The 17852-nt window shown below is 36.2% G+C and overlaps 2 protein-coding genes across 3 annotated transcripts in view; one reads left to right on the forward strand and one right to left on the reverse strand.

Annotated features, from left to right (window-relative positions):
• The window catches only part of glcci1b (glucocorticoid induced 1b), a 32579-nt gene extending 26786 nt beyond the window's left edge, over window positions 1-5793 (forward strand). For both annotated transcript variants that reach the window (XM_007573510.2, XM_007573509.2), the window contains exons 7-9: window positions 358-547; window positions 1222-1342; window positions 2012-5793. In XM_007573510.2, the coding sequence (XP_007573572.1) occupies window positions 358-547; window positions 1222-1342; window positions 2012-2333 (633 nt within the window). In that variant the 3' untranslated portion in view covers window positions 2334-5793. The remainder of the gene's footprint in view (window positions 1-357; window positions 548-1221; window positions 1343-2011) is intronic.
• A 329-nt stretch (window positions 5794-6122) lies between these two features.
• On the reverse strand, window positions 6123-17074 carry ica1 (islet cell autoantigen 1). The gene is made up of 13 exons (XM_016661504.1): window positions 16779-17074; window positions 15303-15332; window positions 15059-15230; window positions 14330-14402; window positions 13560-13683; window positions 12668-12866; window positions 11488-11613; window positions 11314-11412; window positions 11157-11236; window positions 10683-10729; window positions 9937-10140; window positions 9542-9616; window positions 6123-8679 (listed from the first exon to the last, which is right to left on the reverse strand). The coding sequence occupies exons 2-13, from the start codon at window positions 15317-15319 to the stop codon at window positions 8558-8560; spliced, it is 1338 nt and encodes a 445-aa protein (XP_016516990.1). The 5' UTR covers window positions 15320-15332; window positions 16779-17074; the 3' UTR covers window positions 6123-8557.
• Window positions 17075-17852: the final 778 nt, after the last annotated feature.

Consider the following 17852-nt stretch of genomic DNA (forward strand, 5'->3'; position numbering starts at 1 on the left):
TTTCACAAATTTTATTTTCATTTTTAAACGTTTCTATTCTGCAATCTTTTAAGTCCTGTTTGTTATATTTTATAAAGCTTAATCGTGAGGAAACCACAATTTTCTGTTTATTCAGTGAGTATTTAATACAGCTAACACAAAATGATGTAAAAAAAAAAAAAAGAATGATTTTTTTTAAATTCTGCCTTTAATTTAACCCTTCCTGTTATGGAAAGATGGCCGACCCTATGTATACAAGAGAAAACTAATTTCTAAGAAAATGGCCGCTTTTCAATTAATCTTTAGTCGATCAAACTCGAGATTAACCCAATAATCGATCATTTGCATCCCTATTTTTGTTCCACCTCTCTTCCTCAGGCCATGGAGGTGGTGGATGGTCGCCGCCCGCCCTTCCCTCCCAACCGCTACAGCAGCAGCGGTGACACACGGGACACGGACACACAGGCCCCGTCCAGCGGCGAGTCAAGCCCGTCGCCCCGACCCTGCAGCTCCGACCACCTCCACTCCCACGACGGGAGTCCCTGTTCTGCTGAGGACATCGATAAAGGTTTGCTCTAAGTTAAACTGATGATAGTTTGTTGTTCTATTGTTCTAAAATAAAGTCGTCCGATTTTATTTATTTGTTTTGGAAGGAAAGGGATGTTATTCATCATAGATTCAACAAATAAAAAGGATTTTGCATGTTTGCTATATTAAAAGAAAGGAGTCTAGTTTTCAAATTACTTCAGGCTCAATTTATCTAATCTACACACAGTTTTAGGAATAAGATTTGGGTCAGTTTCTTTCAGAACACTTGCTAATATTTAGCCAAATTCAATTAAATGAATTCAGTAAATTTAGTCAAAGACTCTGGATGAACCTGTTGGTTATAAAATGATGAATACTTTATGCTGTACTTAACCTTTTCATTGGTAATAATTTAACCCTCATTAAAACTTGTTGATCTGCAGTTGGGGGCCACAAATGGCCTCAGGCAGCACTTTGGACACCCCTGCACCACATGCAACACTCAGGGGTGCATGAATTACCAAGTCTGTGTTTGTGCTTCACCAAAAGGCTAGTTAAGACCAAAACACCAGACTGTCATCCAGTTTTTGGTAGAAAGAGAGAAATGACAAATCATCCAAATGGAAATTATTGATTATCGTGCGATTAATTGATTTATTGTGTATTGTGACAGGCCTGCTCACCATGTGTTGCTTTGTGTTTCTCTGTTCTCAGACAGCGGGTGCAGCTCTCCTCTTCCCAAGTTCGCCACTTCGCCCAAACCAAACAACAGCTACATGTTCAAACGGGAACCTCCAGAGGGATGTGAGAGGGTCAAAGTGTTCGATGAGCTGGTGTAAGTAGCATCATGATGTGTTTCCATTATTACATAGTTTTAACATGTATTTTTATAAAAACATCATTCTGGAGGTGTGGCAGTTTCATTTTGTCATAGCATTGTTCCACAATTACATGTAGAAGAATCAGGATAACATGAGACATTTTCCCAAGTTACAAGTGAAATAATTTGCCAATTTAACAAGAACTTTTTAATTAAGGAATTATTCACTTAAAACAAGCCCCTATCTCTTGCTGAAAAGTTAAATGTTAGTTTTGTCTCATTTCAAGTGCACTAAGATATTTACACTAAAAACTAGACACAAATACTTTGTATGATTTTGAGTTTTTGTTGTTTGGGTAAAACATATTTACAGACAAAATAGTTTTATTTCTTTAATGCAATATATATAGGTATATCTGCAAAGTTTGGCTTAATTACTGCTCTGAATAGTTTTTTAAGCAAATGGTCTTGTTTTTAAAAGTCTGTGTACTCAAGTTAATGATAAATTTATTATTAAATTAGTTGCCAATTATTTCAATAATCGATTAATCATGATTAATTTGATTGTTAGTCATTAATTGCAGAAAAACTGTTATTTTCCCACGTTTTGTTCATAAGAAAACAAAATTGCTGTGAACAAAATGGAGGCCATCGTAATTTAAGAGTACCTTCGGTCCTTTTCAGATCTGGCCAATCAAAAGGCTTCCCTCTGTTCTCGTGCCCTGACAAAAACAAGGTGAACTTCATCCCCAGAGGCTCGGCCTTCTGCCCCGTCAAACTCCTCTGCTCCTCCCTGTTCTCCCCCATCAGCCCCAGCTTTCACACCAGCAGCGGCCTCACAACTCAGGTGACCCCGACTCAGCCCGCAGCGCCAGCAGCTACGTTTTCGTCCTCCGCAGACCTGAGCGGCGGCAGCGGCCTGAGTGCTGAGTCAGGAGACGGCTCAGCACATGTAGTCCTCACCAGCTGGTCCTCAGGTATTCATGACCAAACCACCTACAAATAAAACATTGCATCTAGCCTGGTGGTTTGGCTTAAAAGCAAAAAGGAAAAAAAAAATGACAACAAAAAAATTGCACTCTGATAATCCTAACATTAGCCAGCAGGGGGCGCCCTCGGCCTGGAAATGGATTCCTGTTTGAGGATAATACTTGATGTTTGGGCATTGTTGCTGACCGCTCTCCTCCTATCACTAACCTAACCTCCCATCGTCACATATAGCAGGAAATCGTTTGCTTATTCTGCAATAAATAGAAATGAATGATTAAATTATATGTAGCGTTGGCAGTCTTATCAAGATAAAAAATAAATAAAAATTAAAAAAAGAAAAAATCCAGAATTGTAACCATGCAATATCAGCAGAAACTGCATTGTGTTCATGTTATTATCCAGCTGTTCAGTGTTGAAGCTAAAACACAAATGGGATTTCTTATAATTTACCCCATTTTGGCTCTAAAGGGCACAAAACATTTTTATTATTGTTGTTATTATTTCTGACGTATATGTTTGAATGTACTTGTTGCGTTGTGTTAATGAGAAGCAGCAGTACTTGTTGAGTGTAGTTGCAGTTTTTTTTAAGGCCAGGCCTGAACCTGTACACGGTGTGATCACCATGGCAACAGGACGAGCTAAGCACAAAATGCAAAAATACGAGCTGTTTAATCAGTGACCAAGTAACCACAAAGCACACGACTTTCCTGTCGCCTTCTTATTGGCCCAACCGACTGTTCGCAGTAACTCAGGTTGTTCAGAAGCGAATGGTGGGGCTGTGCTGCCATTCCTGAGTGATCATAGTCATTTTCTCACAAGGAGATTTTTTTTTTTGTTTTCAAAATGTTCTCTTTTGTTTTTCATTCCCAGGAGACGTAGGTTTGATTCAGACCGAATTTTTAGGTTTTGACATTGTTCCAGGTGCCTACGACACATTCCACAACGAGCTGCATGAGCTACTTTAATTCACAGCTGCTTTCATTTGTCTTGAGAAGTTTGCAGCTGTGTAACAATTATATTAAACACAAACCAAAGCAAATTACAAAACGGCACAGAGACCGTCATATTCGGGATATCAGGGCAATTTTTGTGCCAGAATGTTTGTGTGTTTTTCATTTTTGTAAAGTGATTCAGTGTCATATGAGGCTCTGGGTCAATTTGCCCCTTTCAGGACCGGCATCCCCACTTCATACCTGTAAAAAAACTGTTTCTATCTATTTCAGTGGTCAAAATCAATAAAAATGGGAAAGAAAAGCACAAAAAAGCTGAAAGAGTCTGGCAGCAATTCAAAATCTGAAATAACTGAAGGCAAAGTTTCCTGTTTGGGTGCAAAAAGTTTTATAAAGTGGTTTATTGAGTGCGCAGGAAGATTGGAAAAAGGTTTTCTGATGGTAGCAGAATGGAGAAAGGGGGTGATATCTGCCCAGTATTTAACAATGGGATGGGAAAAAAATTAAAACCAGTGAAAATAATTAAAATTTAAAAGGCAAAAATCCCCACTGCCCCCCAAAAAACATGTCAGCAGGATATAATCTTTTATATCTTTAATCTATAAAGTGAAATTCTCATTTTCTTTACATAATTTGTTTGTATTTTACCAATAGGGGAGCGTTTTAGATCAGGGCTGTTCAAACTGTTTGACATGTGGGCCAACATTTTACTTGCAAGCATCCCTTTGTAACAAAGGGAAATTATTCCTGGTAGATCCCAAACTTTACAAGGATTTTGCTTGTTTGCTATATTAAAAAAAAATCTATATAGCAGGATTTTCTTTTAAAATGCTTGCTATATTTGCTGCATTTAATAAATAAAAAAAGCTGATTTTGGTACATTAAAGTTGGCTTTTCTGTTAAGAAAACAAACAAGTGTATGAATAAATGTGATTCTAATATTACAAAAGCTTTGTAAAACTTTGTGGCGTATTTATTTTCTGTTGTAAGAAAATTATTTTATCTTGATTTGAAATAAAAAGTCTCAAAATGGCCCCCGCCCCTCACTTTGGACACCGCTGGTTTAGATGGACGTTGTAATTTCTGCTCCTGTTCTGATCAGTATTGATTTCTATCCATCAAATACCTGCAACCAGAACAATTTATAGTAGGTGAGCACATATGCAGATTAACCTAAAAGTGTTTTAACTGCTTTTAGGTTAATCTGAAGACTTCGTCATGCCACTCAACCTCCATAAAATCTAGTTTCCTGACTCTAAAACGCCATTGGAGCTAAAGCTGTGCATGTAGTGGATCAGAGAGAATTTAAAATGCATAGAAAAGAAAAACAAAAGCTGCTAAATATTGATGAAAAAAAGGTTGCTTTTTGTTGTTTTACCAAAAAGGTAAACGCTCAAAAACAGCTGCAATCTATTGGTTATACTGTTGACTTCCTGCTTCAGTTATAGATTTCCCAGATGATCTTGTTAGGAAAAGAGCTAATTTAATCTGATTTGTGTTCTCAATAGTTTTTTTTATGTTTTATGTTCTATCCAACATATTTATATTGAAAATGTTTTTAAGAAAATAATTCTGAGTCTACAGTTGCCTTCCTGTTCTAGACGGCTTCAATTAAAAGGGTTATTTTGTTTCAAAAATAATTTGAAACAAAATATTTAATAATTTATAATTATATAGAATTTAATCTAAAGACAGATTGTGATTTATTTGTAGCATTCTTTCGAGATTTCTTTGGTTTCCTGGCTTTAAATAAATCCTGTTTGGGTCAAAATTGACAGATTTGACCTTGATTGACCTTCTGAGAGTTGAAGTTTATTAAAAATGTTTCCTTACAGTAGGCTATAAGGGGATTTTTAGAAATAAAAAATAAGAGTAAAAAAGGGGCAAAATGACCAGTGCTCAACATAAAACCACTGCTGCATAATTTGGAAACACACAAACTTTTTTTTTTTTGGTAATAAGCCCAAGCGTAAGCACTTAATTAGAAAGGAAAAGATAATCACTGTTCTGTCCTGTATTCAAGTTTGTTACTTAGAACAATCAGAAGAATGTGCAATTGATTTTTAATTACAGAAAAACAACACTAGTTTGTTTTATAGCTTGGGCTCCATAAAGGCCCATTTAATGTCTGATATTACTGCTGAGTTCGCAGCAGGTTTTAGAGATATTAAAGCATAAACGTTGCAGTTATATGCTGATGACACCCTGTTGAGATTCATCTAAATAACGACCAATTCCTGAAAAATAAAATCTGTTCTGCAACTTCAAAATCTTCGACCGTATCCATTCAGTGCCGAACGTTTAAAGAAGTAGTTGCCATTGTTGGCGATGATGAATTGATTCTCCTGTTTTACATGTTTTTGTGTAGATCTTGTTTTTTTTTTCAATAAAGGAAACAGAAAAGCCTTTTTGAATTGATATGTCTTTTCTTTTTAAAGGGCTTTATGGACAAACATCAGCATTCAGTAACGTCTCACATGTAGAGGCTGAGGTAAAGTTAAGGCTCTTCATGTAGTCGATATGATGGAAAATTAAAACAACGCGTAGCTTCAAGAGTCAAAACGAGTCTCATCTGTAAATATCTTAAAGCTGGTGTGTCAAACTTAAGGCTCGGGGGCCAAATCCGGCCCGCCGTAGCTTTTTATGTGGACCTCTTGACTCCAAACGGACACATAAATAGAAACTTTAGGATAAGTTTAGTGCTCAAATATTATGTTATCAAATCAAAGCAGTTTTTTAAAAAAAATCTGTAAAATTATATCAGTCCCTGCAGAGTTTTGCGATTTAACAATTATGGAAATGTACACAAAATCAACAGATCCCCGCATTTTTTCATGGTAATGCATAATTCTTAGTTTAATACTAATTTTGTGCAAAAATGTTCAGGAACATATAAGAGCATAGCTGTGCTTCCATTTACCTTATAACTGCACAAATTGACATTTCGGAAATATTTTCTTAATGGATACATGCAAAATTTGAAAACTCCAGATTTTTTGATACGTTTGTGAGCTTTAGGATGAGGTGGGATTTTTTTTTTCTTTTTTCTTTTTTTTTTTTTTACCGTATCAAAATTTGCAATGGAAACAATTTTTTGCATCACACAAGTCACATGATCCAAAACTGTGTATTACCACTGGTGGAAACCATGAAGGAGAAGACAGGAAGTAGTTGGAGAACCGTGGTGGAGCTTTTTTTCTTAACGTCCTATAAACAAACTTATTTGTGTGTGATTTTAATTGTGTTTCTTATTTAATGGAAACACTGCAATTCCAAAATTGTGGTCCTCAACATTGGCGGACTATAAACAAAGATTTGCAAACATTTGTAACATTTGTGGGAGTGGCTACTCCCACCTGCAGGTGGCAGTATTTCTTCTACTACACTGCTGCCTCAAGTTTTTCTTGATGTCAAGGTATTCTGTGTGATTTGTATGGTAAGTAAATAAATCACATTTACCATCACACAAAAGCTCAAATATCACAAAATTCATGAAAATATTTCTAAATTAGCATCACAAAATCTGATTACAAAAAAAATCAAAAACAATCTCAAAATCCTGAAGGGACTGATCAGTGTGAATATTTGAACAGTTTTATTAATATATTCTGCCACAACAGGCCCTTGAAATCAGTCACGGTTCTGATATGGCCCAAAATGAGAATGAGTTTGACATGGCAGTTTCAAGACATTCCTCCTCATATGCATCTTGTTGATGCAGCATTTTCATCAACATTAGTAAATGGTGTCTTATTCTGTTTTACTGGCTCAAAACATAAAATTAAAACTGCATGTTGCCCAAAAGGAGCAGCCCTGGAAAATACATACATGTCTAAAGACTTTAGAAAAATAAAGCAGTGATGACCAACAGCATAACTAAAGCGGCAGCATGCATCATGCAGTAATGAGTTCATGTAACTACAGAGGGAATCTCTTCAAATAAAGCAAACAGCTTAAACACCAACTGGATGTCTTATAAAAACTCACAGTGCAAAACCTTTAAGTTGTGCTGATCGAAAGCTTGAACTGAGTGGAAGAAACGTCTGCTTTCTACAGCTCTTAAGAGACTTAAATTCAAGTTTACAAAACAAATATTTAAGCTGAAAAATAAATGTGCTTTTTGCATCTGATAGCAACATGAGTCGCTGTTTTGATTAATAAAATCCCTTGTGAAACTTAAATTATCTTAAACACATTCTAAATATTCCACCAGGTTTAAATCTAACTAAAATCTCCAAACAATTACTAAAGTTAAACTTTTGTAATAATGGTTAAAACGAATCAAAATACCAACTTTCTGTGACCAGTTTTTAACTTTTACAGCTGTAAAATACAGCCGAGTTCTGATGAAGGCTGGATTTTCTCACTTCTTTTTGCTAAAATTTTCAGTAGGCAAGTCTTTTTAATTTTTTTGTACATTTTTTCACCTTTAGATGACAATATTCCCTAAGCAAATCAACACTTTGTTTTTATTTGTTGAAAGTTATACAAATTAAGGCACAAAATAATGCTTAAACGTTGCACTATATAATTTCAAATATTTAATTAGATTACTGAAACATAAACTTTTTAATTGAAGAATAATTGCAGAATTTCATCTATAGTTAAGAGTTATAACAGCAATGGAGGGTCAAGTTTCATGGGGAATATTCCTCAAGACAATCTCTCCATTTTAAATGTGCACAAAACTTGAATAGTTTGCCAATATAAAAAAACACAATTTTGCAATTTCTACTAAAGAAATGCAGTTAAATCACGTGTGAATAAGTTTGTTCACACAATAAGTCATTTAAACAAATTACGTGCCATCTTCCTCATGTTACTTCCTGTCTTCTTCGTGGTTTCTGCCAGTAGTAACATCCAATTGTTGATCATGTGATTCATGTATAATGCAAAAAAAAGTTTCAAATTTAGTTTTGAGCAATAAGCCAATTTCAAACCACCTAACATCAAAACTTTTAATCAATAACATATTTTTTTCTAAATTGACATTTCCATTAAGTGAAGTTGTTTTCAAAATTATATAGTCAATGGAAACGCAGCTATTAGAGCAACAAATTTGGTGCATTATGTTTTGTTATAATCTAGTAATTGTGATTGATTTTAAATATGGTAACTTGTTCTGACTTGATTGTTGTGTGTGAGTTTCTTTTGGCGTTTGGAAGAAGTTTAAAAATCCAGCCTTCCAGCCTCTGATGAGTGCTTATTGTCATCATACTGAAAACAGTTTATAGCTGAAGCCAAAACAGGTGGATGTGGTTTTTAAATGTGTCACGGTGCTCAGGAAGAACTATGCTGTGTGAAGCTCGTTTTCTCTGTTGGCTTCTCCGATTGCATCTGGATTGGAGAGAGGGTCCAGGTCAGCGAACAGGTTGAACCATGCTGACAGGTCTTTGGATGGTCCGCTTGTTTCTACACAGCAGGAAAACAAAACATGCGAGTCATTAAATTAAAATCTAAACTCCTTGTTTTGTTTCTCAGTGTCAAAATTCAGTCCTACTACGGGTCCAAATATGAAATAATGAGTTAATCTAAAGTAGATTATTAGTCAATTGACTAATAAGCATTCATTTTCTTAAAATTCTGAGTTTTCGTTTGTAACACGAGAACCGACCGCTTTTCCATAATGAAGGGCTAAATTTTTCATAATATGATGCATTTGAAAAGTCTTTTAATTTTTTAACATTATTTTATGTCCGCTGAAGTAAATCCTGACTCAATAAACGGAAAATTGCGGTCTTAGACGTATTCATAAAGCATAAAACCTATTAGGTTGCTGAAAAGAAAAATAAAAACATGAAAATAATGAAATATTTAACACTTAATTTCCCATTCAGAAGTACCGTCGGTGGTTGCTCTTGAAGGAAAGTTAAAACTTCGCTCCATGAAGTGCTTTAACTCGCAAAAGCCTCAAAATCAACCGTCCTTATTGCCGCCATGTTTTTCTTCCTCCGTCATGAAGCTCGACTGAATGAGCGATATTGATACAATAACTAGAAGAGCTTGTTGAGTGTTTATATTTCAAAATTTAAAGTAGATTTTATATTCCACAACGAACTCTGGACCGTTTCTCTTAACCGTTCTGTCATGGCGCCGCCGCCATCTTAACTTTCTGTATCAACCGCCCCGCTTAAGGATGACCAGCAGCGCCCTCTGTTGGATGGCGGCCAAACCACAACACTATAAGAAGTTCTAATAGGACGTTATTAGCTAATCGATTAGAACTAATTTTAATCTAATAAACCATTAATCCACTTGCATCCATTAGTCTTACCTTTCACCGCTGGCTTTAGAGGGTTCTGTCCAGATCCAGGTGATAAATCCAGCTGTGGGACGATCCCGGTCCAGTCTGATTCACAAATAAAATAAGACAGAGAAATCATTCCACACATCTGATAAATGTCTGAAAAGTTTCCTTATCAGCTTTCAAATGTTGTTTTAGGCACTTTTATGTTTCCAGGAAATGTAGGAATATTTCATTAAGAAATGGGAATGTTGCTTGTTTTGTTTGCATAACAAAACCAATCACTTTTTTAAAGTTCATCCTCGAGTACTGACAATAAAACACCTCTAGATTCCTTCTCTGCATGCTTGCATTTTAATTACTCCACAAGTTTTTAGTTTGAAGTAAATCAAACTGCACAATCAGAGGTTTGGTTGTTTTCTGACCTGAGGCAGAAGACTTGTTCAAGTTTTGGTCCAAAAGCTGTGACGGTAAAAAGAACGAGTTTTCCTGCTGCTGGGTGTCCGATGGACTGGCGCTCGCCTCTGTGTCTCCAGACCCTTTGGTCCATTCCTGGGAAAAATCGTCCACAAACAAACCGCCCAGGATCTCATTGAGCAGAGCAAGGCTGTCCTCCTCACCATCCAACTCTGAGAAAGTAGAAACAATCTTATTAATAAAAGACTCTGGAGTTTTTCTGCTTAGCATAGTTCAGAGTTGGGTAGTAACTTGTAACATCTACTTTAGGCAAAAATGTACTAATAGGAGTATTACATTTACTTTTACTTGAGTAGCTTTATTATCAAATATCATTACTCCTTCTGGAGTAAAATATCTGGATACTCTACCAGTAAATAAAGAACAAGCTAGTTTTAACAAAAAATTGACCAGGCACAAGATCTGTTTCTATTGACCATATAATTGCGCAATTTGATATTTCAGAAATAAATTTGATTAATGGAAACACGTCAATTCATTATTTGATAAAAAAAAAGGTGTTTGTTTTTTTTAGCCATATAGATATTTATTTTTGCAAAATTGCAATAGAAACAATTTGTTTGCATCAGAAGAGTCACATGATCAAAAACCGGATGTCACCACTGGCACAACCCACTAAAAGACAGGAAGATTTTGGAGGATAATGGTACAGCATGTTTTTTTGACTTATCATGAACAAACATTCATATTTTACCTTCTCTCATCTTTTCACTTTTTTCTTCATGTCCTAATGAGATTAGTCTGTAAAATTAAGAAGCAGAACATCAGAGTAATTTGCACATATAAAGGAAGAGCTTTGGTGTATATTTACACACATTTGTTGACATAACAGTAAAAGAAAAGTCTGATCTTAAATCTGCACACCAGTAAAGTGTCACATCTACAGTTGCTCCAGGCAAACAGGAAGTCATGGGTTACTTAATAAATTCCTAGAAATTCAGTTCAGTTGCATTGATTTAAAGAAACTTTAGATGTACTGATCATTTTGTCACATCTGAATTTGTAAAAACTGTTTTTTTTTCGTAGCATGTTTTCCCGTTTCTCCCCTGAAATGTATTCAAGTTGGATGTTTCTCAAACAACTTAGTGATATTACGCTCTTGCAGTGAAGGATGAGTTTCATGCTTTGCACATCCTGATCAAGAGTAAAAACTAAATGGAAAACTTGCTGCTCATTAGTTGTCTCGTTTCTTCTCTCCTCTGTTTCCCTTTCCGATATTTTCTTCTCCATATTTTTGTCCGTGGAATCCTGTAAACAATAATCCAGCTCATCATGTTCTTTATGTTTTTCCTCTAATTATTTTCCTCATGGAAAAACACTCTGACCTTCGCTGTGGAAACCTCATTATGCTGGCAGCCCTTAAAGCTCTCGTGTATGGCTGCCATGGTGTGAGACGTTTTCCCCCAGAAGTGCAAAAGAGTCGTCTGAAACACAGAGAATTTCTGTTTAATTCAATTTCCCATTGGTTTCCTGATTAGAGCTCAAAAGATGAGATGAACCTGGTATGTGGTCAGAACATGAGAGAGGAGGTTGCAGCGGCTCGCCCCCAGCAGGTCAACCTTCTGGCAGACATCGTTCTTTAACTTGTCGAAGCTGCTTTTGGTCGTTCGGACCTGAGCCTGAACCTAAGATTTAATTGAAAGGGAAAAATAAACAAGTTAAACTGGACAAAGTGCTGTCTGGCTGTGGTTTTTGGGTGAGTTCTGCCCTCTAGTGGTGGATGAAAACAGAATCTGAAACTTGTTTCTTTACAAGATGAATTCAAAACATCTGACAGGACATGAGAGACGCAGTTTTGTTCAGCTCATCTACTGTATGCAAAGTTTTCAGTTTTGGGAGTCAACTCTACAATGGCGCATTAGGGCCATTGTTGGTAGAAAAGAAGAAGAGTACATTTCCACCAAAAAAAAAAAACAGAAATTTCAAGATTAATGTACATTTTCTAGAAGAAAACAAGAATGTTTTTGAATTTGAAAAGTTGAAAATGTGCTTGAAAAAAATGAAAATTTGAGATTATTTTGAGAAATTTGATTAGAAAACCTTGGACATTTCTGGGTGTCAAAAGTCAGAAATTCTGAAATCTTCATGTTTCTTTTCACTATAATTTCTGAAATTAATCAAAAATGTCAAAGTTTTTTCTAGCAAATTTTCAATTTTTTAAGCTCAGAAACTTCCAAGTTCTTTTCTAGAAAATTTCTGATATTCATCGCGATTTTTATACAATGGCTGCTGGAAAAGACACGTTTTTGTTTTGTTTTTGACTTACCATTCAGAAACCACTTGCTGCATTCTTGTTGACTGTGCACGATGCTCTACTAATGCTTTTCAAAACTGTACTGTTGTATAAATGTGCATCTGTTTGCAGCAATTTTCACGTGTGATTGTAAACGCCGAGTTGGGGCTGTGGCCAACAACTGGTTATTTAGATTAAAAGTGACAATAGACTCTAAATTAATACAGACAGAACTGACCAGAATTAAAATCTCTTGTGTAAAAATTTGAATGATCATGTTCTGTAAGGCCCATAGACAGCAGCCAAAGACCCAAAGAAGCCTGGATGTTCTCTGGTCACACCACACCACAATCCTTTTGATATCGCTAATTACTGTGAACTAGTTGATATTTAGCGGTGAACTCCCATCTGTTATTTCCGTAGACCTTTCTATGTGGAGGACAAACCTTGCGAAATTTCTCCATCTGTTTGTGTGTGTCCGGATCGAGCTCCTGAGAGACGTCCTTCATCCAAAGCAAGGCTCCGCGGTACTCGGTCCGGGACTGCTCCATCCGATTCACCGTCAGCCACGTGTCAGAGATGGCCCGGTAACGGAAAGTCTCGATCTCCTGGTACAGACGGCACAGAGGTTTCCTCAGAGCCAGCCTAGAAGAAGAAGTAGAGCTGTCCTCAAAAATCAAGCCTCCAGAAGTCTATAATCCAAGAACTATGTTTATTTTACAATATCCTGAACTTTATGACCCTCTGATTGGCTTTTTGAGGTCTACTAGAGGGATTTGAACATGTTAGGCCCCTGATAATTTAGCATATTACTGTAAAAATTGTTCTAATGTGGATACAAGCATAAAAAATTGCATGCTCACCTCTCAGGTTTTTCCCTTTAGCCACTTGAATTTCAGGATGTCGGCCATTTCTCAAGATGGCCACCATTTTTGAGACTATTAAACCAATTATTGCCAAAATATGTTACCCACTGTCATATGTTTTTGACTTTGTCCCTATTTGTACAAATTTAAAGTGACAATACGAAGCAAAATCAGACACTGGAACCGACGACTCGCTGTTTGCAGGCCTCACACCAGTTGTCATCTGACTTGTTGACAAGCAATCATCAATCATCTAATTGGTGATTTTACTGCAAAAATAAATAAATTTTACATCACAACCGTGGTGGCCTTTTTTTATTTTTCAGTGGCTAACAGTTGTTTTTTGGCCCTTGGGAACACCTTAGGCTCTTGTATCTTTATGTGAAAGATTTTGTGGAAATTTTATATCCCTAAATCTAATGATCCAGGAAGGGATTTGTGTGGGGATCCTCTCAGAATCTGTGATGGCTACCTCTGCTGGGAGGAGAAGCAGAGAGCTTTCCCTGTCGCCTGCATGATCTTCCCAGCCCGGCTTTTATCCTGCGACCCCTGGGAGCGAAGGAAACGACCCAGCTCGTTTTCCTCCTGAGAAAGGACTGAGAAGTAAAGATGAAAAATGTTGTTTTAGGAAGATAAAATACTGATTCCTTCTGATTTTCAGTCTTTGCTACTAAAACCAGCCACTAAAACTTTAATAAGCCAACATATAAAGAGTCTTGAAAGGGAACAAAAGTAATCCAGATGACCAAATTTAAAACAAACTAAATGTTTAAAAGTTACAGTTACTTTCAGGAGTATTTTTACTATGCTTTACTTTTTACCTTTCCTTGACTAATTTTACTATGAAATATTGCCTCTTTTGAGTAAACTTTCTGGTACTTTTCTCACTGTGAGTAACTTCACTAAATGAAAAACAAACATGTTTTAACCAAACATTCACCAGACACAAATTCTGGTATGTCTGATATAATTTTTAAATATTAATTTATTGTTGTTTTGATCAATTACTCAGTACTTGGTAAAAAAGATACCCGAGTGGCCTTTTCACAAAATTACTTGAGGTAATTTCTTGGAAATGCTACTTACTTTCACTTGAGTAAAGCATATATTGAAGTATTGCTATTCTTACTTGAGTGCAGTACTTGTTGCTGTTGTACAGTTACTGGTATTTTGAACAGTAATATACCCCGGTTGACTGGCTAAGTTTCATCAATCTGATATTTTTGAGTTTTCTGGACTTACAGCAGATCCTCCTCTGGTACTGCTCAATAACCTTTAGCAGCTCCATGCATGTTCTCTGGATGGAGTGGAAGACCTGCCGATGAGATTTAAAAAACATTAACATTTTTACATGCATAACTAAATAGTAATGAAATACATAGTTCCAACATGTCTGAACCAGAAGTGGTCAGCACCATCTTGGTAGACAAGTGACTCAAGTGTTTTTTACTCTTACTTGAGTCAGTTTTTTTGGCGGCTACTTGAGTAAAAGTAGAAGTAGTGCTACTCTTACTCGAGTAAAATTTCCAGGTACTTTCCCCACCTGTGCACACGTTTTGTTGTTTAATTATTATTATTATAAAACAAAGAACAGTTTATACAATCAGCTGTATAAATCAGCTGTATAAACGTAGACCACATGTCCGACTTAGCTTATAGCTAGAAGCTACATTAGCTAAGCTAATTTTGCTAGTTCGGCAGTGAGTGCTACAGTAAATGTCACTGATATTTATCTTAGTATTACACATAGGTGGGTAGAGTACTCAATAAATGTAATCGAGTAATAGTTGTATTTATATTGTTTATGAGTAAGATGAGAACGAGGCGAGAGCTAGTTTTAAGATTGTTGCTAGTTCACTGTTGTCATAGCAACTGCCATGACCGCTACGGTGACCTCCAAGCTGCAAAGTTACCGGAAGTGTGACGTGATAACTAAAAGTTTAAAGCTCTGAGGAAAAACTCTTGTCTCGCCTCCAGCTTGGCGTCCAGCTCTGCGTCTGACGCCACCACGTGTTCGTCCTCTTTCTTCCCGGTGACTTTGATGAGCGTCTGCTTGGTTTTCCAGTACTTCTTCTGGAACTTGTTCACCACCGATGAGTCTCGGTTCTGGATGAAGCGGCCCAGGTATTCCCCAGAGGAGCCGCTATGAAGAGAGGAGGACTGGATCAGGGCTACAGCAGGTGATAGAACCCGTTAAATACCGAGGTATACTCACAAATGTTTGTCCTCCATTTTTTAAGAAGACCTGGGGAAGAAATGAAAACATACTGGGACCATTGTTGAAAAACAATTTCGTAACATTTTCACCCAAAAATTCAAATTAATCTCAGAAATTTTCCAGAAACATGAACATTTCTGAGCTTGAAAAGTTGAACATTTGCTAGAAAAAAAATCAGGAAGTTTGAGACTTAGAAATTTTTTAAGAAAAATTAAGGACATTTCTGAGATTGAAGAGGAGAAAATCTGCTGAAAAAAAATCAAATTAATCTAAAAATTTCCGACTTTTGAAATCCAAAATTATCCAAGTTTTTGCTAGAAAATTTCCAACATTAATCTAAAGAATTTCCTTGTTTTTTTTCTTGCATATTTTTGACCCTTGTTTAAATTTTAAAATTAATTGAAGTTTATAGATTAATTTATTTGGAGGCAAAAAAATGACCCAAAAGAAATTTTCACAATGGCTCTTAATAACATTAAAAAGAACCAGCTATTGTTTCTAAATTTAAATATAGTAACAAACTCAGTTTTTTAAAATAGATTTTCACTTTTTTCCCTTATATTTGCATTAAATTACAAAGAATGACACTAGTACTTTCTAGTGCAGTCCTGCTTCTTATCAGGTTGCATTTATTTTATTTTTTACATCTTTTTGCTAAATTGTGTTTATCTTTATTTTAATTCCTAAAAAGAAATAAATGGTGGTTAGAAATTACAACAAATTTTCTAAGTAGTTATTTTCAAAATGTCGCAAGATATTTGTGGCTTTTTTATTTGGCTAGCCTGATAATAAAATTACTCTTTGGATTGTAAACGTTGCAGATATACATATGCCACATAAATGCATTTACATATTAATATAAGATATTAACTTCTCAATACCCATCAACCTATTTGTCTATTATTTAGAAAAACTGTGAGATGGAGGTTGTTCTCATTCAAGCCAGAAGGATCTCTGTTTTGGATTTTATTTTATTTATACTCGCTATATATTTAAAAATACTCTGAACAAAAAAGACTAGATCAGATCTGTGTAGTAAATTTCAGTATCGGGAAGCTTTTCTGTAAATATATTACACTGCCATTAATTACAGCATATCTGGCCTTAAATGTTTAGATATTGGTTTAAAAATGGCGCCCCCTTCCCTGCAGTTCGGGCTTCCCTGCTGCGCGAGGAGCGTCATCTGCAGCTCGCGCGTCACGACTCCTGTTAATGAGATGGGTTATGATGCGATTTCACCAAACCGTCCTTTATTAAGCCTCCATACCGAACAGAGTCACATCTAAAAACTACATTTATGTGTTTCTTTATCATTAGTGATCGTAAAATGTCTTAATTGGGAATATTTTTACAAAATAAACAGAGTCATTTTGCGGAAGCCCAGCGGCGCTTCTGTGTCTCTGAATTATCCATGAGCATCACATCGAAGCGAGTTGCGATCAGAGATAAAGTAACAACATAAAGCTCACTTACCTGAGCGAAAAAGGCAGCATGCAGAAACAGCAGCGTCGCATCTCTTTTATCGATGCATAAATAGCAGCAGCAGCAGCAGCAGCAGCGATCCCGAGATTTCAGGCCCGGGTTTATTCTGTAAATTTGTACACACAGCTGCTCATTGTCCGTCTGCACGAAACAAGCTGACGTCAATCAGGGCGCACTCCCCTCCTCTTCAGAGAGGAGACACAAACATCCCCGCATCCTGCATCCACTCTGCAAACCGCAGCGCACAATTCAGGGGTGTTTGTCTGGCGCAAACGTGGCAACATACCCCATTGAGAGGATTTATGTAGATAGTTGTGCACTATTAGCGGAGGAAAACGGATAATAGTGTGGATCAGAAGGTCTCCAGACTAAATAAGTATTTGGAAAAAAAGCTAAAATACACTGCATTATACTTTATGCTAACATGAAAATGAATTTAGATTCTTATTAACAGTTAATTAATACGTTTTAGCTTCAAATTAAATAAATTATATTTTACATGTTTTTCACCCGCTTTCCCTCTGTACTTTTATGCAAGTAATTAAGTCCAACACCTGCACAAAACTTCAGTGAACATTTGCATGTGTTTACTTAACAGTAGTTTCGAAATTGACTGAAGAAATCAGAAAATGTGAAAAATATTAACAAAAGTGGGAAATGGGGAAGAAACAACGAAATTAATCAAAAATTGGGAGAGAAATATTTCAAGATGTCATTACAGTACTTTCTTTTTAAAATTATTGTCTTTTTGTATTTCATTTCAGCTGTACACCCTCCTCCATACATTCAGAGAATACCTTCTGTCTAATTTAACTGCATTAATTAAGCCTACATCTGCGCATGCGCTTCTCACCCCACGACACTTGGATCCTATAAAAAGACGAAACAACAGGTGAGTTTTTAAACGTTGATATGCTCTGTTTTAATGATAGACACACATTTTAAAATAAAATAAAATTTAAAATGGTTTAATCTGAACTGGACCGTGCCAAGTTAACTGTATCGCTGCTTTAATCTCCAGCAGGTGTGTCGCTAATTGAACCTCCGCACAGACGGAACAAATTG

Source organism: Poecilia formosa, unplaced genomic scaffold (genome assembly GCF_000485575.1).
Source record: "Poecilia formosa unplaced genomic scaffold, Poecilia_formosa-5.1.2 Scaffold331, whole genome shotgun sequence".
In the NCBI taxonomy this organism is placed as follows: domain Eukaryota; kingdom Metazoa; phylum Chordata; class Actinopteri; order Cyprinodontiformes; family Poeciliidae; genus Poecilia; species Poecilia formosa.